At 43.6% G+C, this 27,059-nt stretch overlaps 1 protein-coding gene and 3 pseudogenes across 1 annotated transcript; all 4 read right to left on the minus strand.

The window, feature by feature from the left end:
* Window positions 1-521: 521 nt before the first annotated feature.
* Window positions 522-1,295, minus strand: LOC138992622 (proline-rich protein 23A-like; annotated as a pseudogene).
* Window positions 1,296-7,682: 6,387 nt separating this feature from the next.
* Window positions 7,683-8,449, minus strand: LOC138992495 (proline-rich protein 23C-like; annotated as a pseudogene).
* An 11,739-nt stretch (window positions 8,450-20,188) lies between these two features.
* Window positions 20,189-20,974, minus strand: LOC138992623 (proline-rich protein 23C-like). Its single transcript, XM_070391470.1, has one exon. It carries the CDS (start codon window positions 20,972-20,974, stop codon window positions 20,189-20,191), a length of 786 nt encoding a protein of 261 aa, XP_070247571.1.
* Window positions 20,975-24,645: 3,671 nt separating this feature from the next.
* Window positions 24,646-25,308, minus strand: LOC138992627 (ferritin light chain pseudogene; annotated as a pseudogene).
* Between the last annotated feature and the right edge of the window lie 1,751 nt (window positions 25,309-27,059).

Below are 27,059 nucleotides of genomic sequence, written 5' to 3' on the forward strand. Positions count from 1 at the left end.
GTGCATGCAAAAACAAAAAATGCTGATCAGAAGCTCCTCAGATAACATTAGGGAAATATACAGACCTATTCATAACTACGAAAAGGAAAAACAACAACCTGGAATGGAGAGAAAGGAGAGATGCATGGAGGAGGTGTTGAGGAAAAAAGATAAATTTGAGGGGAAAAATTGAGATGAGTTTGCGGCAACAGTAGGGGTGAAACAAGAATGGATTTGGCTGAAGGTGAGAGAGAGGTGAAAAAAGCAGCTCATGCAACCGAGACAAGGAACCTAAAAATCTATGCTTAGCTCTCTGTGGCTCTTTGCTAAAGGACCTTACAAGAATCTGCTTTTAAAAAATGTCCTTGCCTGCTATGGATCAAGGCATTTTACTAAAAAAAACCTAACAAAACCAACAAAAACCGCAGCTGCCCTCCGTCTATGAATGAAGATGCTCCATCTCTGAGCAGTGGTAAGAGCTCACAGCGAGTCTTGGTAGATCACCAGCGCCAGAGTTCGGTGGCAAGGAATTGGGGGGCAGTTCATCCCTGGAACAGGCCTCTCCCGGCCTTGTGCACAGGACCCAGAGGGCGCTGGGGGTCAGCGTGGGGACCTGGACTGGGAGACGGAGGTAGAGGTTGGAGGTAGAGATGGGGAAGGGCTCCAGAAAGTGGAAGTCGGGGTTGAAGTAGGGACCAGGGGACTAGCCGTGGGGGCCCGAGGCCAGGGCTCTGATGGAACCTTGCGGAGGTGCCTAACACCATTCTAGCGGAGGGGCGGAACCCCGCGACCGAGCCGGCTGCAGCGACCATCCAGGGAGTCAGGAACCCGGGGGCGGCGTCCTCGTCCTGGTGGTGGGCCTCTTCAGGGACGGCGATCTGTGGGGCAAATGCGCAGAAGAATCCCTGCTGGATGGCGACGCCTCCCCCGGGAGCGTCCAGGAGAGCGCCGGGTGCCAGGCCGACGACGGGCGGGTGCGCCCCCGCTCCCGGGCCCAAGAGCGCCTCGGGGACCAGCACGAGGGTGTGCCCGCCCAGAGACACTTGCAGGACCGACGTGGGCTCGGGCTCCAGCACCAGGTTGAGGCCGCCGTCCAGAGGCAGCTGCAGGGCACAGCCTGCAGCCACGACCAGCACGGAGGTGAGCGCGTCGGCGGCCCGGGGTCCCGCCGGGCCTTGCAGGCTGGGCGCCATCCCGTCTTCAGGGCCCGCGGGCTCCTCAATTCGGCGGCGCTTGGCGGGGCCGGGTCCCCCGGACTGGGGTTCCCACCAGGGCGCAGCATGGAAGCTGGGGCTGGGGCGGCGGCTGCCTATCATCTGAGTGGCGCTGCGGGCGGTGCTGCGGGGGCCTGGCAGAGGGCGAGTGTCACTCAGCGTCGGCGACAGGTGAGGCGGGCTGGGGGCCGGCTGGGCGAAGGGTCGGGCATCGCTGAGCCAGTCCTGGGACCTCGGGGGTGCCTCCCGGGAGGCCCGCAGCCCCAGATTCTAGGAGAGCCTTGCGGGGCTTAGGTCTTGCCCTCCAGCGCACTGAGTGACAAAGTGGGATGTCAGGTGACCTGCGTCTCACTATAAGCCCCGCCTCCTGGCACTTGAAACAACACATTAAAAATGGAACATACCTTTTTTTTTTTCTATATCTGCTCAAGGACCTTCCAATCTCAGAAAATAATAGTTCCATCCTTTTTGTGCTCAGGCCCCAAACTCTTAATTTATCCTTGACTCTCTCACACCTTTCACAAGAAATCCTGTTTTCTCTATCTTCAAAATATATCCAACTACATGCAGCTTCATAGCTCTCCTCTTGCTACTACTTTAATGTAAGGCAGCATTCTTTATTGGGTGAATTATTGCACCCCATGAAGGTAGCGGTTTCTAAATGTTTTGTTCTTGCCTGTATTGTTGGAGTTTGGAAAAGTGCCTGGTACGTAGTAGGCACTTAATACATGTTTGTTAAATATGGCAGATTTAAAAAGGAGCTAATGATAACGTACAGCATAGGGCAGCGGTTCTCAACCTTGGCTGCACATTAGAATCACCTGGGAATCTTTTTTTAAAATCCTGATTTCTGGGCCTCATCCTCCAGAAATTGTTTCTTTGTTATGGGGTGGGGCCACAACATTAGTAACAGAGAAACAGAATTTCCGGAGGATGAGGCCCAGAAATCAGGATTTTAAAAAGATTCCCAGGTGATTCTAATGTGCAGCCAAGGTTGAGAACCACTGGCATAGGGAATATAGTCAATAATATTGTAATAACTATGTTGGTGCCAGATGGGTACTGGACTTATCAGGGTGATTGTAAGGTATATAAATATCTAATTGCTATATTGTACACCTGAACTAATAGGTCAGCTGTAACTAAAAAAGGGAACTAAAAAGGAACTAAAAAAACACTTCTAGGGATTAAATATGGAAACATGGAAGCAAGAAATTCAGTGAATGGGTTAAACAAAAGTTTAGACAGAATTGAAACTGGAAATACTGAGCTAGAAATAGTATGCATGAAGCAAAGAAGGTTAAAAACACATGAAATAAGAAAAGCAAACTAAAAGACATTATCAGAGAGAAAGCAGTTCTACTACATGACTATTGGAGATGGAAAGGGAGAACACTGAGAATAGAGAAGTAGCATTACTCACAGAGATAATGAATAAGAATTCTTCAGATGTGATGATAGGGAAAAATCATTTGTTCATTCATTTAACAAATCCAACATATACTATTTAATTTTGTAAAATTTCCCTCTCCTCTGAGCTTCACCAATGAGGACTGAATAAACTAATTTTTAAGGACTCAGTGTAATACAAGTAAGATAGAAAGTTTGAATACAAAAAGTTAACCTTATGATAAATTTTTACTATTATTATTAAATACCACAGCCTGATCTCTAACAAAAAACTGCAGTTTCACTTGAATATTTTAAAAGCTTTTTAATTTTTTAAAAAAATGTCAGGAATCATTTGCATAAGGAGTGGTCAGAGATGGGGTAAAGGCTTTCCATAGCCTGCAGGAAAAACTTAGAGACTTTAGACCAGGGGTCCTCAAACTACGGCCCGCGGGCCACATGCAAATACAAATATTGTATTTGTTCCCGTTTTGTTTTTTTACTTCAAAATAAGATATGTGCAGTGTGCATAGGAATTTGTTCATAGTTTTTTTTTTTAAACTCTAGTCCGGCCCTCCAACGGTCTGAGGGACAGTGAACTGGCCCCCAGTTTAAAAAGTTTGAGGACCACTGCTTTAGACATAGGCACTGGTTTATGCGATTGTATTTTAGCTAATTTTTCCCTCATAAATAAATGCCATGGGGCCCCCAGTGAGCATCCAAGGAGCATTCCCCTACACTTTCCAGAAAACCTGCCCTGCCATGGCACTGTACCAAACCTGATGCTCTCTCCAGTCCTCATTGGTGACGCTCAGAGGAGAGAAGGAAATTTTATGAAATTAAATAGTATGTCTTGGATTTGTTTAACTTTACAACAGAGATCTTTGACTTTTATCTCTATGCTTAGGGCAAAACATCTAGATGTGGAATTGCTGGGTAGCAGTGTGTGGCACCCTAACAATAATAGATAAGGTCAAACTACTTTCTTAAATATTTACCCTGTGTCTGTGTTCCCTTCGTACCACATCCTTGACAACACTTAGTATAGTTAGATTTGTAAGCATGTTCAATCTGATGGTGTAAATTGTATCCCATCATGTATTTATGTTGTATTTCTCTGATTACTCATGAGGTTTTCATATATGTATTGGCCATTCATGTAACATCTGTGTGATATGCCTTTTCATTGTGGTTGTCTTTTCTTTTTGTATATAACACTGTTCTCTTTGAATTTGGTGTTTGGTGGGTTTACAGTAACCTGTCTAAATGTGCATATTTAAATTTATCTGTCTTGAAAGTTGTGCTGCTTCTTGAATGAAGATACTATAATATGTTCCAGAACTATTGGTTGATGCTCAACCACTGAGCCACACCGGCCAGGTTTGATATTTTTTTCTTAGCTACATTTAGGTTGCCCTCTTTTATGTTCTCAATCAAATTACATTTATTTAAAAATATTTTATATCTGATAATTCATCAATTCTCCTTTTTCTTGTTTTGAATGTCTCTCACTTATTCTCACTTTATTTTGGTTTGTTTCCTTATATGTTTTTTTAAATTTGAATTATGAATTTATAATCAGTGGAAGATTATCACTGAGAAGATACTTAGCCTTGGGCAGAAGGTGTATTCTCCTTGGAGAAATTTTGTTCTGCTTTTGCCAGGTTCACCATCAACCAGAGACTATCTTAAACTAAGCTCTCAGCTCCCCTCATCACCCCCCCCCCCCCCCCCCGCCCCAACAGATTTGGTTTCATTTTACCTGGAGTCAGAGCCCGGACAGATACAGAGTCCCATCTCCTTTTGTATTATGAGTTTTTTTCCTTTGCTTGTTAGATTACCTATTGGAGGCATTATGTTTGGGAAGCCTGGGACTTTTTTCAGGGCTGTGTGATAACTAAATAGTATTTTCTCTCTCTCATAAATGGACCATTAAAACTAAAGCTCTAGGTTGCCACAGGATGTTAGGAACCCCTATGTGTCCTCTTGTTTCAGCACCTACTTTCCTCTCTGGATTTGTGGCATGTCATCATTTTTGGTGTTGGAGGACTTCTCTTACATTTACAAGCTAAGATACACCTTTAAAAAATGTTAGAATAACATTTTATTCATCAGTTTCAAGAGTATTGTTCTTGAGGATTTTTTGACTATTTGGTTCACATATTGCTAAAAATGGATGTTCTTAGTGATTTCTAGTATAGATTATGAAGCTTTTGCAGTAGAAGACAGTTTTGCAAACAGGGCCATCTTCTCTCTTCAGAATAACCAGATAATTTGGCTGATTAATTGATATGTTATGGGGAGAAGGAGGAAGGATGGTTGAGTGTGGTGGAAATTGTGGACAAGATGGTAGTACAGGGGAAATCCCTCCTACTGGAAGCAGAGGTAGAAAATATTAAGTCATATTAAATATAGACATCTACTAGTACTTTCAGGGACCAGAAATAGAGTAGAAAATCCAGTCTCTGATGGACAGCTGATATGGTGTATTTGTGGTACTGAGACTAATGGAATTTCTGCTCTTTTGAGAGGGCTGAAAATCGGCCTATTGTCAATCATCAGAGTTTGAAGAGGCACTGACCACTATTTTGTGGCAGTGCCTGTGGTTGATCAAAGAAAGAGGTTGAAACTGGGAATGGTCACTGTATGATTGCTTGGGGATTAGACCTGTGAGTTTTCACAGAGACAAGTTACAAGAGTCCTGCCTTAGTTCTGAGTTGTGGTCCACTTGGAAGTAGAAACTATAGAAATTATAACTGTGGAAGCAGAAGATGAATTCCCACTCAAAATGTGCCCACTCATAAAAATTACTGAGCACATGAGACATTCCAATGTGATTAAAAACAAATAATAAGTTTTACCTGTGAGGAAATTGAATTAATTGAGTTATTAATTCATGTTTTAAAAGTTTCAGAACATAAAGGATGGAATACCACCCATGAAACAAAAATGGGAGTTTATAACACTAACCGGAGAAGTTTGAAACAAGATGAAGGAAGTAAAAATCTTGAAAAGAAAACAATATAACCCTAACTGGTTTGGCTCAGTGGATAGAGCGTCAGCCTGCAGACTGAAGTGTCCCATGTTCGATTCTGGTCAAGGGCATGTACCTTGGTTGTGGGCACATCCCCAGTAGGGGGTGTGCAAGAGGCAGCTGATCGATGTTTTTCTCTCATCGAGGTTTCTATCTATCTCTCTCCCTTCCTCTCTGTAAAAAAAATAAATAAAACATATTAAAAAAAGAAAACAATATAATCCTTGAAATGAAAACTTTTCTTATAGAAATATAAACAGAATACTGGAAACAGTTAATGAAACAGTTAGTTGGGTTAAATAATAAAGAAAACTGGAATTAAGGCACACATACATATGATAACAAAATGTTAAGAGTCATGGGAGATTGAGCACTATATCTGATTGGATTTCCAGAGATGGGGATATGTGGGATATTCTAAGATATAGGGCCTAAGATTTTGTGGGATTTCAGTTAAGAGATAATTTCCCATATTGATAAATTCCACTCAGCCAAATAAAAATAGAATTTACCCCAGAGACATTACAACAAAACTCTAGAACACCAAAGGAAAAGAAACATTAAAAAATATGCTAAAATTAATAGCAGAATTAAATACAGAAGGAATAACAAACTGATTAGCAGAAGACTTCTTGCTTTCAAAAACAAAATGGCAGAACAATGGACTAACATCTTTAGTTAAACATCACGTTAGAATTAGTGAATATGCAATAAAACATAAGAGTAAGAGAGCTTACCACACAAAAACATGTTCAGGTTTACAAGACCAAGATAATTTATCATACATAGGACATAGTGGAAAGAACTGTTAAAGGATACTCTTCAGCAAGAAGAAAATTGTGGCTAGACTTTGAGAGTGGAACATAAGAAGAAAGAGGCAGAGAAGAAGTGGTAAAGTATGTGGTAAACCTATTAGTATCGATATTTAAAAAAACTAAAATCATGTTGCCCTAGAGCCTGTGGTCGGCAAACTGCGGCTCGGGAGCCACATGTGGCTTTTTGGCCCCTTGAGTGTGGCTCTTCCTAAGCCTTAGGAGTACCCTAATTAAGTTAATAACAATGTACCTACCTGTATAGTTTAAGTTTAAAAAATTTGACTCTCAAAAGAAATTTCAGTCATTGTACTGTTGATATTTGGCTCTGTTGACTAATGAGTTTGCGGACCACTGGGCCTAGCCGGTTTGGCTCAGTGGATAGTGTCGGCCTGTGGACTGAAGGTCCGGAGTTCACTTCTAGCGGGGGTTATATGCCCAGGTTGCAGGCTCATCTCCAGTAGGGGGCGTGCAGGAGGCAGCCCATCAATGATTCTCTCATCATTGATGTTTCCCTCTGCCTTCCTCTCTGAAATCAATAAAAATATATTTAAGAAATCATGTTGACTTCAGGGCCTGATCAATAATATTTTATTTCTTTAATAAAAATGTGAAGCAAATCTGATAAATAAAAATTTAAATGTTAAAGTTTGATTTACATAGGAAAAAGGTCAGGGTAAAATTGAAAAGGTATGAAATAATGTGGACTAGCAGAAATGCAAACATTTTACATCAGTCTATAGGTCAAAACCACCAGATGAACAGATTTAAAAATCCCAATGCATGCTGGAAACATCTGATAAAATCCAACAGGTACCATTATGCTGCTTTGCAGTTTTCCAGAAGAGCATCTGGACACACCAAGAAAGAGAAAACCAATGGCTAAGAGAATACATTCATGAGAAAACCTACAAGAAAAAAACACACGAGAAATCCCGTGAATTCTTGGTTTGTGGAGAAATGTGAGTAACTGTATGGGGCTGATCCAGTTTGAGAGAAAATAATTGATACAAAACAAAGGGGATGTAGGGGCCTGAGAATGATCTTGTAAAAAATCCCAGCCCTCTGAGAACACATTGTCTCATATCCCTGGGCAGATTTTCCATTTCAATGATGAGGTCCAGATTTTGCTTTCTCTTCCTACCGTCTTATCTGCTTACTAGAGCCAGTCTGCACGGAAGGAATTGTTTGCACATGAAGCGCTCAGTTTCCAGGTTGTAGGATATTTAGTATAACTCTGGGGGGAGCGGCAGTTCATTCCTGGAACAGGCGTTTCCGGGCCTTGGGAGCAGGCCCCAGAGGGCGCCGGGGGCGCACCAGCGGACCTGGACTGGGGGACGCAGGTAGAGCTTGGAGCGGTGAGCTGGGGAAGCGCTCCCACAGGTGGAAGTTCAGGTTGAAGCCGGGCCCAGGCGGGCGTCTCTCTGGACTAGGCGTGGGGGCCTGAGGCCATGGCTGTCTGATGGGGCCGTGCGGGTGGGTGCCTAACTCCGTTCCAGCGACCGAACCGGCTGCAGGGGCCATCCAGGGAGTCAGGAACCCGGGGGCGGCGTCCTCGTCCTGGTGGTGGGCCTCTTCAGGGACGGCGATCTGTGGGGCAAATGCGCAGAAGAATCCCTGCTGGATGGCGACGCCTCCCCCGGGAGCGTCCAGGAGAGCGCCGGGTGCCAGTCGGGCGGGTGCGCCCCCGCTCCCGGGCCCAAGAGCGCCTCGGGGACCAGCACGAGGGTGTGCCCGCCCAGAGACACTTGCAGGACCGACGTGGGCTCGGGCTGCAGCACCAGGTTGAGGCCGCCGTCCAGAGGCAGCTGCAGGGCACAGCCTGCAGCCACGACCAGCACGGAGGTGAGCGCGTCGGCGGCCCGGGGTCCCGCCGGGCCTTGCAGGCTGGGCGCCATCCTGTCTTCAGGGCCCGCGGGCTCCTCAATTCGGCGGCGCTTGGCGGGGCCGGGTCCCCCGGACTGGGGTTCCCACCAGGGCGCAGCATGGAAGCTGGGGCTGGGGAGGCGGCTGCCTATCATCCGAGTGGCGCTGCGGGCGGTGCTGCGGGGGCCTGGCAGAGGGCGAGTGTCACTCAGCGTCGGCGACAGGTGAGGCGGGCTGGCGGCGGGCTGGGCGAAGGACCGCGCGTTGAGGGGGGGGGCGTCCTCAGAGCTCCTGGGTCACCTGTCTGGAGGCCCGCCGTCCAGCTTGTGGGGAGCCCGCGCCTAGGCTTTGAATCTTTGGCTCCTCGTGCTGACCTGTGCGCATAGGGAGGACGGATGAAGTTGCCATTGAGGCCCCGGGAACCAACCTCTCATTTCTCACTAAGCTCCACCCCTTCCGAGGCTCCGCCCCCAAAAGATCCAGCCCAGTATCGGAGTCTGTGGTTGGTAGGTCAGTATGAGGAAATACTTCTATAGGCCTCTAGGGGGCAGAGTACTGGTCTAGGGAAAAAATGATATGCCAGTAACACCTTGAAACATTGCTTACTTTTGGGACTGATGTTTTCCTGTGATTTCAGGCATTCTAGAAAAAAAGACCACTCCACTAGACCACTCACTTCCCAGCATCAAACGGACCCACCCAAATACTCCTTGAAATTTCTCTAATGTTTGTTATTTAATTTTAGGAGTAAATGGAAAATACTGATTTCTCTTTTAAGAGAAGTTTTGTTTTAATACTAAAGTAAGCCCTAGCCCTAACCGGTTTGGCTCAGCGGATAGAGCGTCGGCCTGTGGACTCAAGGGTCCCAGGTTCGATTCCGGTCGAGGGCATGTACCTTGGTTGCGGGCACATCCCCAATAGGAGGTGTGCAGGAGGCAGCTGATCGATGTTTCTCTCCCATCGATGTTTCTAACTCTCTATCCCTCTCCCTTCCTCTCTGTAAAAAATCAATAAGATATATTAAAAAAATACTAAAGTAAAATATTAGTGGCAGATGATTCTTCCTGAAGGTTAAGGCTGTTATAACACTATTAATAATATCAGTAAAATTAAAACATTAACATAAACAAATCATTTTATTGAGCACTTATTGTATATCCATCCTATTACTGAGTAATTTAAATAAGAATTTTCTTTAAAAACATGGTTGAGATACAAAAAACTGTACCGATTTAATGTATACAACTTGAGTTTGGAAACAAGTAAAAATCCCTGAAATCACAGTTAATGCCATAAACATATCTATCACCTCCAAAGCTTCCTCCTGCCTTCTTTGAAAAAAATTCATCTTTTTCAGTCTTCAAAATTAAACAGCTAGCTTGTGTTAGATGTAGGAATCAAATGCAGACTTATACGGTTTTAAATCATGGACTCTTTACTCATATCTATTGTGCATATCTAGGAGTGAATTGCCAATTGGTACTATGTATGCCTTTTCAAATTAATAGGTAATGCCTCCCCATTTCCCCCCAAATGTTTTTCAAAGTTTACACTCCTGTGAGGAGAGCATATTTCCATTTCACTACATTCTTGCAAGCATTTCTATTGCCGGACTCTTCAATCTTTTCCAACCTGATACATGGTATCCCACTGTATTTTCATTTTGCATTTCTGATTGCCAATCAAAGTGGATCATTTTTATATGCTTACTAGCCATTTTTATATCTTATTCTTTGAAATGTTTCTATCTTCGTTCTGATTTTTTACTTTAAAAATTTGGGACTCTTTCTCCAGTTTATGCAGCATTGGTACCTTCTTCAAAGCCCAACTTAGCACCTTCTCATAAAGGCCACTGCTGACAGTTTTATTTGATATGGCTTTCTTCATTTATTATGTCATCACTCTCCATGTAGCCTTCGTAATATTACCTCAATTTGTAAAGAAACAAAATATTGTTTAAAAAGATTAGGTTTCAGACATACTTTATACCAGTCATTTAGCACATACATGTATAGCGAATGTCTCTATCATAGTTATGAAAATGTTAGCACTTGATTTACTATAATTCTCACACATTTTACACCTGGCATAATTTGTGGTTATTTTAATTTCTCATGGATTCCCTCTGTCCCCTAGTCTTGGCCTCTTCTCTTTCCCTTCAACAGTCTTGTCCTCCCTTCTACCTCATTGATTCTTACTCTTGACCTTGTCATTACTCCAAATTGTAACCCCTCCATGATCACATTTCCAAACATTTTATTCTCGGAGTAGCTCCTAATTTTCTAGTTTAGGCCTCTAAATATTTAAACTCTATCAGACCTTCCATCCCTCTGGACAAACCCATGGATCCTACCACCTTTTCACTAAGACTGACACTATCAGGTCTTCACTTTGCTCCTTCCCTGGAACTTAAATGGTACTCATTCTAATCATGGTCATGTTTATATCCTCAGCTCCCTTTCCTGTCTCCTACTTTGCTGGTTAATATAGCTGCTACTTTGTGCCTGCACTGATGCAGCCGAATGGGGCTGGAGAAAAACACTCAACCCCATTGACTGATCTCATTTTATATTCATGATCATTAACCTCAAGTGGGCTCCAAATGCTGCCCAGTGATCTTACCCTTATGCTTTATTCCATTCACTCTCTTGTTGTTCTAGATCAGCGTTCTCAACTTGTGGGTCACGACCCCTTTGGTGGTCGAACGACACTTTCACAGGGGTCACCTAAAACCATCCTGCATATCAGATATTTACATTACGATTCATAACAGTAGCAACATTATAGTTATGAAGTAGCAACGAAAATAATTTTATGGTTGGGTCACAACATGAGGAACTGTATTTAAAGGGCCAGAAGGTTGAGAACCACTGTTCTAGATGAACATTGCATGCTTTCTCCTCTCTCTGCAAATCTCCAATACCTCACCCCTTATGTCCTCCCCTAGATGGTCACCTTGCTTCTTTTTCACTGAGACAATACAAGCAACCATAAAATACTTTTCAAAATGTCTATAATTATATCTCACCAAGCGCCACTAAGGACTGTATAGTCTGCCTTCTCTCCTGTTGCCATGGATGAAATGTCTATGCTCCTAGCAAAGGCCAATTCCTCCATTTGTGCAATTGATCTCAGTTCGTTTTGCCTCCTCAAGAACATCAATCTGGCAATTATCCCGTCTCTGTCTAGCATCATCACATTTTGGCTACCTTTACTGAATAAATATCTTCAATGTATAATTGAGAGGTAAACTCTTCCTTCTTTTTTAAAATTTTATTGATTTCAAAGATGAAGGGAGAGGGAGAGAGAGATAGAAACATCAAATGATTGATTGGCTGCCTCCTGCACATCTCCTACTGGGGATCAAGCCTACAATTCAGGCTCGTGCCCCTGCCTGGAATGGAACCCGGGACCCTTCAGTCCACAGGCCAACGCTCTATCCATTGAGCCAAACCAGCTAGGGCAAGAGGTAAACTCTTCCTTCTTAAAACAAGTAAAAACTTTCTTGACATGACTTTCTCCTCCAGTTTCTGAATCAATTTTCTCCTTCCTTATACATCAAAACTCTTGAATTAATCAACCATCCTTCCATTCTCTAATTTCTCTCCTCCCGCTCTCTCTGGAACCCATTTCAATCATATTTCTGTCCATGCCAGTCGTCTATAAACACCCACATGAAGGTCACTAATGACCCACCCACATTATGAAATCTAGTGGTTAATTCTGTTTCTTCTCTTGAGTTGTAAGCAACACTTGACACACTCACTCTGTCCTTTAAACACTTTCTCCCTGGCATCTAAGATCTCACACTCTTCAGTCTGTCTCTAACTTCTACTTCTCAGTTTCCTGAGCTGTTTGTTCCTCATTCTGAATGCTGGAATATCCCAGGACCATGTTCTTGGCCTTATTTATTTATTTATTTATTTATTTATTTTTATCAACCGTCAATGTCTTCCTTTAAGTGCCATGTGTAGGTTGGTGGCTCCCTAAAATGAGTCTCACTCCTATTCCTTTGCCATGAATATCCAAATGTACTGTCAGCATTTTCTCCTGGATATCTAAGTTGAACTATCAATAATTGTCATATTTGTGGTGCAGAGTAATTAAATATTACCAATTTTATATATGTCAATCTAATAATGCACAGTCCAAACTTCAGGTCCAAATTTGAGCTGCTTATATGTCCCCATTTCTGATCCCTCCAAAGTGTTTCCCATCACAATAATTGGCAATTACTTCCTGTTGCTCAGGCCAAAACCACTCAACATTATTCTTGTGTCTGTCTTTCACACATCACATCCGTTCCTGGATATCCTGGCCCAAAGCACTTCATACCATATTCCTGCTATCACCCTGCTGCCACCTTCATCCTTTCAGTGAATTACTCTAGAAGCCTCCTAAGTGGTCTTGCATCTCTGCTTTGCCCTTTTTTTTCAGGCAGTCTCTACACAATAGCTAGGGTGATTCCGTTAAACCATAATCCTCTGCTAAACACCTCCAATTTAACTCAGGGTCTAAGCCAGTATTTTTATACAGGTTCTAAATGATCTAGACTCCCTATTTGCGTTATGTCAGATGGACTCCCCCCGCCTTGCTCCTTCTGTTATAGCTCTGTGGCCTTTATGCTTTCCTAGAGAGGCATACTCACAGTTTTTGCAATTGCTTTTCTTCTACCCATCTAACTACATGGTTCCTCACTTTTTTCAGCCCATTACTCAAAGGGTTTTATCTCTGAGGCTTTCCTGAGCACACCATCTAAAATGGTAATTAAAAAAAAATTTTTTTATTGATTTCAGAGAGAAAGGAGAGGGAGAAAGAGATAGAAACATCAATGATGGGAGAGAATCATTGATTGACAGCCTCCTGCACCTCCCCAACTGGGAATGGAGCCTGAAACCCGGGCACAGGCCCTGACCGGAATCCAACTGTGACCTCCTGGTTCCTAGGTTGACACTCAACCAATGAAATTACGCCCGGCAGCAAATCAGAAGTCCCTGAGCCCGGCCTGCACCCTCTCGCAATCCTGGACCCCTTGGGTAGGATCCTTAGGCCTGGCCGGTGATCAGGGCCTTTCAGGGCTTTCCTTCCCCTGGCTGCCAGCAGCTGGCCCCTGCTCCTGCCGCTGCCACTGCTTGCCATCTATGTGGCACTGCCCCCCTCCCCAGCCACCGGTCACCTCTCTCTGCAGATGACAGGTTTGGGGGGCAATCGCTTGCCTGGCCTGGGCCTCCCTCTGCAGGATGATGGTGGGGTGATGGCAGGGTCCCCCCGACCAATTGCATCGCACCTGCCTTGGTTGGCCTGGCGCCAGTGTGTGTCATAGGGTGGTCATCCGGAAGGTCATCTGGATGGTCGTTCTGCTGTTCAGTCATTCGGTCTATTTGCATATTATGCTTTTATTATTATAGATTTTGCTATTGAGTTGGTTGAGTTCTTTTTTATTTTGAATATTATCCACTTAACAGATCTATGTTTTCTCCCATTCTATAGGTTACCCTTTTACTAGTATTCTGCTGAGTGTTTCCTTTGTTTCAGTTTGACTATTTTTGCTTTTGTTACCCGTCCTTTGGATATCATATTCAAAAAATCATTGCCCAGACCAATGTCAAGAAGCTTTTCCTCTATGTTTTCTTCTAATAATTTGATTGCCAGGTCTTATGTGTAAGTCATTAATCAGTTTTGAGTTGATTTTTGTAATGATGAGATGAGGGTCCAATTTTGTTCTTCTGCATGTGGATATTCAGTTTTCCCAATGTAATTTGTTGGAGAGACGATCTTTTCCCTGTTATATACTCTTGGCACCCTTGTTGGAATCTATTGACCGTAAGTGTGGGGATTTATTTCTGGGCTCTCTATTATGTTTCACTGGTCTTATGCCGGCTTTTATGCCCGTACCCTACTGTTTTAATTACTGTAGATTTATAGTATATTTTGAAATCAGAAAATGAAATGCCTCTAGCTTTGTGTTTGCTAACATTGCTGTGGCTATTCCGGGTCTTTTGTAGTTTCATATGAATTTTAGGATTTTTTAAAATTTCTTTTGTTTGTTTGTTTTCTTTCTTTAAAAAAACATATTTTATTGATTTTTTACAGAGAGGAAGAGAGAGGGATAGAGAGTTAGAAACATCAATGAGAGAGAAACATTGATCAGCTGCCTCTTGCACACTCCCTACCTTGGATGTGTCCTCAACCAAGGTACATGCCCTTGATGGGAATTGAACCCGGGACCCTTGAGTCCGCAGACTGACGCTCTATCCACCGAGCCAAACCAGCCAGGGCTGTTTGTTTTCTTTACAGATTGTCTTTGGGATATTGATATGGATGGCATTGAATCTGGAGCTCACTTAGAGTACTATGGAAATTTTAACAACATTAGTTTTTTCCAATCCATAAACATGGGGCATATTTCTATTTGTCTTCTTTAATTTCTTTCATCAATATTTTATACTATTTAGTGTATAAGTCTTTCACCTCTTTTGTTAAGTTTATTCCTAAGTATTTTTTTTGTTTCTATTATTTGAATTGTTTTCTTAAACTTTTTCAGGTAGTTTGCTGTTTGTTAATAGTAATGACACCGATTTTTATATTCTGCAACTTTAATGAATTTATTATTGCTAATGGTTTTGTTGTTGTTGTTGTGGAGTCTTTAGGGTTTTGTACACATACACAATCATATAATCTGCAGATAGAGATGTTACTTCTTCCTTTCTGATTTTGGGTGGGGAAATGGGATGTGAGAGGCCGAATATACAAAACAATGGCCAGACCACATAGGACAACAGAATTCTGACCCACACCTTTGTAGCAAGCAGCCCAGAAAGAAAACCATAACCTCTGCAGCAACTGGCCCCAAATGTTCAGGACTTGGTCAGCTTTTCTAATTCCCACCCCCACTTCCAACTCGGGGCCAACTTGAGAAAGCCAAACCTGCTATGCCTAAGACCCAAAGCACACAAGCCAATCCAATTACCTAAGATGTCCTGCTTCTAGTTAGCCTGCCTCCAGCTTCCCCTGGCCAACAACCTCCAAACATACCTGAAGCCCTCCCCTTTCTCCACCATAAAGCTCTCCTACTCCCTGGCCTACCTATAAGTTTGTCAAATGCAAGCAAGTGACAGGGCTGACACCCTCGCTCTAACAAGCTCTGAGTAAATAGCCTCTGCTTGTTCTAATTCAGTGGTTCTCAACCTTCCTAATGCTGTGACCCTTTAATACAGTTCTTAATGTTGTGGGGACCCCCAACCATAAAATTATTTTTGTTGCTACATCATAGCTGTAATTTTGCTACTGTTATGAATCGTCATGTAAATATCTGATATGCAGGATGTTGTATTTTCATTGTTACAAATTGAACATAATTAAAACATAGTGATTAATCACAAAAACAATATGTAATTATATGTGTGTTTTCTGATGGTCTTAGGCGACCCCTGTGAAAGGGTCTTTTGACCCCCAAAGGGGTCGCGACCCACAGGTTGAGAACCTCAGTTCTAATTGAAGTGGGCTTTCTTTATTTTCAGTTTTCCTGGAGGTCCCTGTGTGATAGAGTCGGCACTGACCATCCCCATGGACCTCAGCCTTCAAACAGGTACAGCACCCATGGAGGCACCTTTTGCCTTGATACTCTCAGTTTATGGAGTCTAGGCCAATGTGCTGAGCAGTAGTTTCTTGGCTATTTACTCTCAGTTTGGTATCAGGTTTGTGTGTGTGTGTGTGTGTTTTAAGATTTCAAAATTGATTTTCAGAGAGAAATATCAATATGAGAGTAGAACATCGATCTGCCTCCTGCACACCCCATATCGGGGATTGAGCCCACAACCCAGGCATGTACTCTGATTGGAAATCAAAATAGCAACTTTTGGTGCATGGGACAACCCCCGTCAAGTGAGCCACACCAGCCAGACCTGGTACCAGGTTTTGTTACTGGTTCCATTTATTTGACATCCTGGGTGGAATCAAGACATTTTCTCTCATCTCCTTGTGTTCTCTGTCATGTTCCCATTTTGCATTTGCTGACTAAAAGTGTTGTTTGTCACAAGAACGAACCCACAGGGTATATAACACAGTAATAGGTCCTCTGAGCCTGTTGCTCAGGCCAGCATCACAGTCTGGTGAGTTTGCAGTTCTCACCAGACTGGTATCCATTTGGAGAAACTTTGCTGTGGCTTATCAATAAAACCAAGAGGTTCTCCTCTCAGGATTTTCTTTTTGTCCTGAAAGTTTGGAATTGACTCAGAAAGAGTGTTTTCTCTGGTTTTCCTCCTGCTAGGGGGTGTAGACCGTCAGTTGTGCATTCGGAGGCAGCCAACCATCATGTTGGGGGCCTAAGACATAAGGTGCACAAGTATCATGTTTTACCCGCCTTTCACAGCTCTTAGGGGTAATCTAAGTCTAAATCCTCTCCTCTTCCAGGAAAAATGTCTGCTTCTCATATGTGGTCTTTTTACAATCCTAATCCTTGTGCCTATCTTTTGAAATGACGTAACTTCACCAAGGATGATTTGACTTGAACAAGCTGTTTATTCGAAAGGTGCATTCGAAAAGAAAGGCAATATTTCTAAAGTTCAAATGACATGAGCTACATATAGGTGGTTCTGAATTCTGGATTTTATTTTATTTATTTTTTAAATATATTTTTATTGATTTCAGAGAGGAAGGGAGAGGGAGATAGAGATAGAAACATCAATGATGAGAGAGAACCATTGATTGGCTGCCTCCTGCATGCCCTCTACTGGGGATGGAGGCCACAACTGGAGTATGTGCCCTTGACTGGAATTGAACCTGGGACCCTCCAGTCCGCAGGCCAACGCTCTATCCACTGAGCCGAACCAGCTAGGGCCTGAGTTCTGGATTTCAGGGAACCAGGAAGAAGCAATGAAAAATTCAAATGTGGAGCAGAAAGTGTATTCCCATTCAAAGTATGTCCACAAAACAAATATCTTTGCCCAGGAGAAAATCAGTCTTATTTAATGTTGCCAAATAATTGGAGATTTTATGCCAGAGGAAGTTGAATTATTGAGCTAATTGATATAGAAATTGAAAAGCGAGATAAGGCTAGGGACATTAGTTAAGCAACTCCAACATTTCTCTATTAGAAGTCCCACAGATTGGAGAGGGGTTTAATAGCCCAAGAGATACGGACTCATTCTTTTTTGAGATTTTAAGAAAATAGTTTAATTCTTCAGATTTAGAAAGCTCACTGGTTGCAGCAGGCAACATTTTTACTGCTAAACACATCGGGTTGAAACCGTGGAACATCAAAGTCAAGAAAAATACTAAAGTAAGTAGCCTAATCTCCTACAAAGGAATGGCAATACAAATGACAGAAGGCTCGTGAACTGTGACAATAAATGGTAGGGAAAACAATAGAGCAGCCTTTAAAGTAGTGAGAGAGTATAGGCATTATTTTAGAATTCCAAACCAAGCTAAAATTATACAAGTTTGAAGGTTTAATTGAAATATGTGCAGGCATATAAAACTAAGATTTATACACAGGCCGCAGCTGAAGGAATTTGAAAGAGTATACGTTGGTAAGAAAAAAAATGAGGACAGAATGAAGGAGTGGAATGCAAGAACAGAAGGTGAGCAAAGATACTGGCAAAGCTTGTTGGTAAGTCTAAATAATTATTAATGTTCAACCGAAAAAAGCTAGTATCTTGATATTAGCTTTATCACTAATAATTTATTTCATTGTAAAATATGAGGCAAACCTGGAAAAATAACTTAAAAATTAGGAATGGTGGGTCTATGGTTGCAATAAACAAAAAAGAACCAAGGATGGAATTAGAATTGTATAAAATAATGTAGAATAACCAAAATGCAAAGATACTTCTTTAGAAGGCCAATCAGTGTGAATGACCACATGAATAGATTTAAAAAGAAACTACAATAAGTCATACATACAGAAAAATTAGTTTCAAAATTTAACATTTAAAACCCTTAAAGTGACCCTGCAGTTACTGCCTTTCCCCTTCCACATTCTCTTTTGAAGTCAGAAGGGCATGCAATTTTTAAAATCCCTGAAGCCCCAAGCTTGGTCTCATTTGCTCTGTTGCCAGCTTCCTGTATGTACCCAAATATTCAATTATTAAATGTAGCTACTTTTTGTATACACACAAACAATAAAATGCCAACATGCAGAATAATCTGAGAAAGTCTTTGTAGTCAGCACCAAACAACACAAAAATCCAAATTTTTTAATGACTAGAAAGACTGAAAACTAATTTCTTTAGTAGGATAAGGGTTATCTACCAAGCATGTATAGAAAAGATTACAATTTATGGTAAAATGTAGAAGCACCTACATTTACACAAGTTATAGGACAGGATGCCCCTATTATTGTTCAATCTGGACTTGAAGTGATATCTAATAAAGGAGACTAAGGAATAACATGTAAGAGGCTTGTCAAAAAAGACAATTTCTCATCCTAGCCAGTTTACTCGGTGTTTAGAGCACTGGCCTGTGGAGTGAAGGGTCTCAGGTTCAATTCTGGTCAAGGGCAGGAGCCTCGGCACAGGCTTGGTCCCAGTCATGGTCTGGGCACGTGTGGGAGGCAACCAATCGATGTGTCTCACATCGATGTTTCTGTCTCTCCTCTTCCCTTCCATTCTCTCTAAAAAAAAAAAATCAATGAAAAAAATATTCTCAGGTGAGGTTTAACAACAACAAAAAGACAATTTCTCACTATTTGGAAATAGTATTGTCTTTATGTCAAGCAATAGAATCTACAAATAAGCCATTAAAGAAATTAAAAAATTTTGCTGGATACCAGATCAATATGGGAATAAATTCTTTCCACACGCCAGTACCATTGTACAAAATATACCTGAGATCTTAGAACTATAAAAATAGAGTCTTTAGAATTACATTTCCAGGACAAGAAAATTATATTAAAAATATAAGAAACTGCCCGAGCCGGTTTGACTCAGTGGATGGAGCGTCGGCCTGCGGACTGAAAGGTCCCAGGTTCGATTCAGGTCAAGGGCATGTGCCTTGGTTGCGGCCACATCCCCACTGGCGGGTGTGCAGGAGGCAGCTGATCGATGTTTCTCTCATCCATGTTTCTGGCTCTCTGTCCCTCTCCCTTCCTCTCTGTGGAGAATCAATAAAATGTATTTTTTTTTTTAAAAAGAAAAAAAATAAGAAACTAATGGAAAAGAGTTGATACTTTAGGGGAAAAAACCTCCACAAACCAAGCAATATAGTTAAATCATTTGCTTACCTAGTCATTAAGAAGAGAGGAGGGAGCACAGTCATTGGTCCACATTCTGTTTGTTTTGTACCCAACAGACATTTGCCCACATGTAGCTATTTGCTAGATCCTCCCAAGGGGCTGCCGCCATGGATATTAGGGCCAAAACCCATTATACAAAAGAAATTTAGTAATTACCCTAATTTGGGAGAAAAGAGGTACAGTGATAGGTTACTGGGGAAGGGAAGTATTTTTAGAGAAAAGTACTGGAGCTGAGGTCTGAAGCAAAACTAGGGGGAATGGAACTGCTTAAAGGGGACCTATATAAAGAAAACAACCTAAGTAGCAATCCGGAAGTACACTGTATTTTAAAAATATTTCTTAAATCGTATATTTATGGGGGGACACTGGTTCATAAATTACATACGTTTCAAGTGCAAATTTTATATAATACATCATCTGTATATAGCATTGTGTGCTCACCACCCCAAGTCAAGTATCCTGTGTTTGAAGCAGCATTTCTCTGCTGCTTTGTGATCTTTCTTCCAAATGTTTTAGTCCACCATTGATCGAAAATTCTGCAAAGCAGCCTGCATCAAGAGTATCTGTGTTTAGCCATTCTTGTAGGATGTGCAATACACACACAAGCGCTATCAGAATCCCTTCTCTGGTCCTCAGCCCCGTGGGGCGGGATGGCAGCAGTTCATTCCTGGAACAGGCGTTTCCGGGCCTTGGGAGCAGGCCCCAGAGGGCGCCGGGGGCGCACCAGCGGACCTGGACTGGGGGACGCAGGTAGAGCTTGGAGCGGTGAGCTGGGGAAGCGCTCCCACAGGTGGAAGTTCAGGTTGAAGCCGGGCCCAGGCGGGCGTCTCTCTGGACTAGGCGTGGGGGCCTGAGGCCATGGCTGTCTGATGGGGCCGTGCGGGTGGGTGCCTAACCCCGTTCCAGCGACCGAGCCGGCTGCAGGGACCATCCAGGGAGTCAGGAACCCGGGGGCGGCGTCCTCGTCCTGGTGGTGGGCCTCTCCTGGGACGGCGATCTGTGGGGCAAATGCGCAGAAGAATCCCTGCTGGATGGCGACGCCTCCCCCGGGAGCGCCCAGGAGAGCGCCGGGTGCCAGGCCGACGACGGGCGGGTGCGCCCCCGCTCCCGGGCCCAAGAGCGCCTCGGGGACCAGCACGAGGGTGTGCCCGCCCAGAGACACTTGCAGGACCGACGTGGGCTCGGGCTCCAGCACCAGGTTGAGGCCGCCGTCCAGAGGCAGCTGCAGGGCACAGCCTGCAGCCACGACCAGCACGGAGGTGAGCGCGTCGGCGGCCTGGATTCCCGCCGGGCCTTGCAGGCTGGGCGCCATCCGGTCTTCAGGGCCCGCGGGCTCCTCAATTCGGCGGCGCTTGGCGGGGCCGGGTCCCCCGGACTGGGGTTCCCACCAGGGCGCAGCATGGAAGCTGGGGCTGGGGCTGGGGCGGCGGCGGCGGCTGCCTATCATCCTAATGGCGCTGCGGGCGGTGCTGCGGGGGCCTGGCAGAGGGCGAGTGTCACTCAGCGTCGGCGACAGGTGAGGCGGGCTGGGCGTCGCGGGGCAAGTGCTCGGGGCAAGTCCTCGGAGCTCCTGGGGGTAGCGTCCTACCCGGAGGCCTGCAGTCTGGCTAGTGGGTACCTGAGTCTGGGCTTCGAACCTTTATACCCCCGCTGGCCCTGCCCTGGCCTGCGTGCCCGGGACACCCGGAACCAGCCTATCACAGGTTCTGGCTAGGCCCCGCCCCTTCCGAGGCTCCGCCCCGCCGAGATGGTGGCAACTTGGGCGCCCAATATCCGCGGCTGTGGTTGGTAAGTCACTGTAAGGAGGCCCCAAAGGGCCTATCAACCGTGATGCTCTAGGCTTGATGTCCAGTGTAGTTCCTGTTGGTTTTTGATCTGACCTCGGATGCGGAGGACATTAACCCCCGAACGTGGATTAGGAGGACGTTATACCCGAAAGCCGATTAGGTTTCTAGTCTCACCAATAGAATGCTGTCCCAGGACTCGGACAGGTAAGACCATCTTGCCCCAGGCCCATCCCCTAGTGACCTGCGCGTTTCTCTTTTGGAGCAATAGTGGGGTGAGTTTTTGGGTTACATCATTATTTTCTGTTTGCCTAAGTTGTCCATTACTGTCAGGTCCTTTCAGTCGTCTTAGAATGGAGTGTGTTAATAGCAGCCTCCATACGATCAACTTATGACTATATATATGTATATATAGTACTACCGTCATTATTATGCTACCATAAACAGAAAAGTTAGACCTAAACTACAGCAGCGAAGTGTATCTGTTTTGAGCCCATGTACAGATAAAAATGCCACGCAGAAGGATTTTGTCTCGGAGCCCGGAACCAGCAGAGCTGGTCTGAAATGGGAAATGGCACTTTAAGATGATGCAGGATCGGGGCTTTAGTCGGAATGTCAGTCAAAGGTGTGGCTGCGTGGTGTGCGTGGCGTACGTGGTGTGCGTGGTGTAACATGGCTGCAAAAGTGAAGGTATGGCTCAACGCGTTAGCTGGTGTTAATAGGAGTAAACGCCCAACACGGATTTTGTAATATGTAACTCTTTCATGCGGTGACGGAGGACAAGGAAATATTTCCTTCTACCCCTGCCAGGTTCCAGGGGTGGTTTATGCTTTTGGTCAGGGCCCTGCTTTTAGTGACGAAGTCGTAGGGGAACTCAAACTTCCGGGGCTGCACTCGGGGATTTTGCCAGCACTGCAGGCTGCATCTGCCCTTACGGCTGGATTTCCTGTCTCCCTGTCCGTGCGGGCGGAAATTCCCCGCGAGTGGCACGACTCTGTGGCGGTCCCCGCCGGGCAAAGGTGCACGCGTTTGGTACCTACACCCAGGCTGCCAGGCGATGGGAACAGCTGCTGTGTTTCCGGTGTCTGGGTAGAGGGCGCCGTGGTGGGAGGAGCTGGCAGGAAAGAATCGCTTTGGCCCTGGAGATTTCTGTCTTCCATCCCTGAACATTCCACATTCGATGACTAATGGGGGCAACATTCAGGAGAGGGAGGGTGAAGGTGCCATGGTGTAAGGGGCAGATGGACGAGTTGAAAGCTGGCCAGGACACCAGGAGGAGCTCTAGGCTCCTGGCCTGGCCAGTAGTGGGGTTTGAAGCCAGTGGCGCCGCCTCGTGTCTGCTGCTAGCCTGACCGCCGCACCTCACCTGTGAGCTCATCCTTGCCCTGTGCCCTGTGAATCTTCACTGTGAACTCCCTGTCCGCTGAGCTGGACTTAGCTTTGTGGGAAGATTTTCAATTGCTAATTCAATTAAAAAATATGGTAGGTCTATTCAAACATTCTATTTCTTCTTAAGTCAGTTTTGGTAATTTGTGTTTTTATTGGAATGTGTCCATTTAAAAATATATATATATATTTTTATTGCTTTCAGAGAGGAAGGGAGAGGAAGCGAGAGAGATAGAAACATCAATGATGAGAATCATTGATTGGCTGCCTCCTGCACGCCCCCCACCAGGGAGTTAACCTGCAACCCAGGCATGTGCCCTTGACCGGAATCGAACCTGGGACTCTTCAGTCCACAGGCCGATGCTCTGTTCACTGAGCCAAACCGGCTAGGGCGATGTGTCCATTTTTATTTTATAATCCTCACACGAGAATATATTTTTATTGACTTTAGAGCAGCGGTTCTCAACCTGTGGGTCGCGACCGCTTTGGGGGTCAAACGACCCTTTCACAGGGGTTGCCTAAGACCATCGGAAAACACATATATAATTAGATATTGTTTTTGTGATTCATCACTATGCTTTAATTATGTTCAATTTGTAACAATGAAAATACATCCTGCATATCAGATATTTACATGATGATTCATAATAGTAGCAAAATTACAGTTATGAAGTAGCAACGAAAATGACTTTATGGTTGGGGGTCACCACAACATGAAGAACTGTATTAAAGGGTTGCGGCATTAGGAAGGTTGAGAACCACTGCTTTAGAGAAAGAGGGAGAGAGAAAGAGAGGAGAAAGAGAGAGAGAGGGAGAGTGAAACATTTATGTGAGAGAGAAACGTTGATATGCCCTGTCCAGAGATCAAACCTGCAACCTAGGTATGAACTGAATCCACCAACTTTTTGATGCATAGGGTGAGGCTCCAACCAACTGAGCTACCTGGCCAGGGCTAGGAATCTGCCCATTTTATCTAACTCATTTTTTGTTGACATACAGATGTGGTTTTTTTAAAAAAATATTTTTGTTTTTTTTCAATGAGAGGAAGGGAGATAGAGGGACAGAAATATCAGTGATGAGAGAGAATCATGGATCAGCTGCCTCCTGCATGTCCCCTACTGGGATCGAGCCTGCAACCTGGGCGTGTCCCCTGACCAGGAATTGAACTGTGTGACCTCCTGGTTCATAGGTCAACACTCAACCACTGAGCCACACCAGCTGGGCACATAAAGATGTTTATAATATTTTCTTATAATCCTTTTCACCCAGTTCAAAATACTTTCCAATTTCCTTGTGGATATTTCTTTGGATTATATAGAAGTGTGTTGCTTAATTTACAAATATTTGGAAAATTTCCAGAGTTTTGTTTTTGTTGACTTATAGCTTAATTCTATTGCATTCAGAGAACATACTTTGTATGATTTCACTCTTTTTCAAAATTTAGTGAAACTGATTTTTTGGCCCAGAATGTGGTCTGTCCTGTGTATTTTAAAAGAATATATATTCTGCAGTCTTTGGATGGAGTGTTTCATATATGTCAGGTTGAGTTAGTTAATAGTGGTGTTTGAATGTTCTCTATTTTTGATGATTTTCTTTCTAATTGTTCTGCCAATTATTAAGAGTGAAGTATTAAGACCTCTGGTTATAATTGTTGAATTGCCTATTCTGTCTTTAATCCTGTCTGTTTTTCTTCATATATTTTAGGGCTCTGTTGTTATAGGTGAATGTACATTTACAATTATTATATAGTCACAGTTAATTGACCTTTTTATCATCATAAAATAGCTCTTTTCTAATAATAATAATAGTAATTCCTGCCTTAAAGTTTACTTTCTTCCAATATTAATATAGCCACTCCAGCTCTCTTACCTATGGTTACTTTGAATCTTGAGGATGTCTCTCTCTCTCTCTCTCTCTCTCTCTCTTTGCTGCAAAAAGCTTTATTATTTCATTTGGTCCAATGCATGGGAGAGGGCTTTAGGGTGGTTAAGAGAATGGCTAGTAGTTTTGGGAAGAGGCTCAGGTAAAAGCCAGACACCAGGGGAATGCAGAGGGGCCCCTCAAAGGCCTCTGGGCTCCAAAGTCCTTGAGGATGAGCCTCTCGGAAGAGATACTCGCCCAGCCCAGCCTGGGGCCAACCAGCCTGCGGATGGATGTTAATCAGGTGTAGCCCATCTTCTTGATCAGTTTCACCTCCTCACCCAGGAAGTGGTTCTCCAGGAATCACAGAGCTGCGGGTCTGCCCAGGTAGAACCCAGGGCCTGCAGCTCCACAAGGGCCTGGTTCAGGTTCCTCTCCAACGCCAGGGTGGTTTCCATGGTGTCCTGAGTTTTGCCCACTCATCTGGGGAGGCTTCAGCACGTCCTGGAAGAGAATGCGGCCACCACTGCGCTGGTTTTACAACTTTGAGATGCTCAGCGCCCTCATGCTTCTTCTCTGCCAACTCGAAGCAGAAGTGGCCCACGCCCTTGAGAGCCACATCGTCCCTGTTCCTGTCGAAATAGAAGCCCAGAGAGGGGTAGGTGTGGGAGGCCCGCAGAGGCAGGCTGGCCAGGCGGTTGGCCGCAGCCTCCACCTCGGTGGAATAATTCTGACGAATGTGGGAGCGCATGGTTGTTCGGCAGTAAGGAGTTAAGGTAGAAAACAAACAAACCGGTGTGTTGGCTGGTCCCAGAGGTGGTTCTGAAGGTGGTGACTGGATGAGACCCAGGAGAGTGGCCGGAGGCTGGAAGAAGGGGCGTCCTGGGTCTGTTCCATCCAAACACTGTTGAAGCAAGAGACAGATCCGGGACCCCTGAGGGCACTGCTTGAGGATGTCTCTTATAGATAGCACACAATTGGATCTTGCTTTTTAAATCCATTCTAACAATTCCTATCTCCTACCGTGAGGTTCGAAAGGTTGGTGACTGCTGGTTAGATCATGTGTATTTATGGTCATTATTGATATGGTTGCATTTACACTTGCCATTTTAATATTTGTTTTCTAATTGTCCTGTCCTTTTTTTTGTTCCTCTGTTGCTCCTTGAAAAGAGAAAATAATTTTTCTTTTGTAAAATAAATATTTTGTGTATCATTATAAATTTCTCTGTTGATTTTTTAAACCATATTATTTTGAGCTGTTTTCTTTGTGGTGGGGATCACAATATGCATCTTATAAAAATTTACTTAAGATAATATTAACTTAATTTCAATAATATATAGAAATTTTGCTCCAATAGAACTCCATTCCCTCTTCTTTGTTCTATATTCTGATCTATATTATACTTATGTTATGAATCCAGTGATATAGTGTTTAATTATTGCATTATACAGACAGGTCTTTTAAGGAACTTAAGAGAAGACATGAGAGACTATATTTATAACATTTAAAAATAATAGATTTTACTTTTCAGCATAGTTTTAGGTTCACACATGTGTAGTTTCTCCAACTGTCACATCCTGCACCAGTGTGGTACATTTGTTGCAACTGATGAACCTAATTGACACATCATCACCCAAAGCCCTTAGTGTACATTAGGGTTCACTCTTGGTGAACATTCTATGATTTTGACAAAAGCAAAATGACATGTATTCATCATTATGGTATACAGAATAATTTTATTGCCCTAAAAATGCTCTGCTCTCCCTATTCATTCTTTCCCTGTCCATAACCCCTGTCAGTCACTAATCTTTTTACTGTATCCATAATATTGCCTTTTCTGGAATGCCATGTAGTTGGAGTAATACAGTTTGCAGCCTTTTCAGATTAGTTTTTTAACTGAGTAACATGCACTTAAGGTCTCTTTATGGCTGATAACTCACTTATTTTTGTATTGAATGATATTCCATTGTCTGAACTCACCACAGTTTACTTATCATTCACCTATAGGACATCTTACTTGCTTCCACGTTTCGACAATTATGAGTAAGCCTGCTATAAACACTTGAGTGTAGGTTTTACTCCTTTGGGTAAATACCAAAGAACACAGTGTGGGTCATATTGTAAGAGTACATTTAATTTTGTAAGAAACTGCCCAACTGTCTTCCAAAGTGGCTGACAGTGCCACTTTGCATCCTCACTCTCAGTGAATAAATGTTCCTGTTTCTCCTCATCTTTGTTAGCATTTGGTGTTGTCTGTGTTTTAGATTTTTGCCATTTTAATAGACATAATATTGGTAGCTCATTGTTTTAATTTTCATTTCTCTGATGACACATGATGTGGAGGCACCTTTCATGTGCTTATTTGCCATCTTTATATTTTTCTTTGGTGAGGTGTCTGTTCAGCTCTTTTGCCCATTTTAAATATATTTTTATTGATTTCAGAGAGGAAGGGAGAGGGAGAGAGATAGAAACATCAATGATGAGAGAATCATTGATTGGCT

Source organism: Myotis yumanensis, unplaced genomic scaffold, assembly GCF_028538775.1.
Source record: "Myotis yumanensis isolate MYYU_CA2020_CCGP unplaced genomic scaffold, mMyoYum1.0.hap1 SCAF_14, whole genome shotgun sequence".
Classification (NCBI taxonomy): domain Eukaryota; kingdom Metazoa; phylum Chordata; class Mammalia; order Chiroptera; family Vespertilionidae; genus Myotis; species Myotis yumanensis.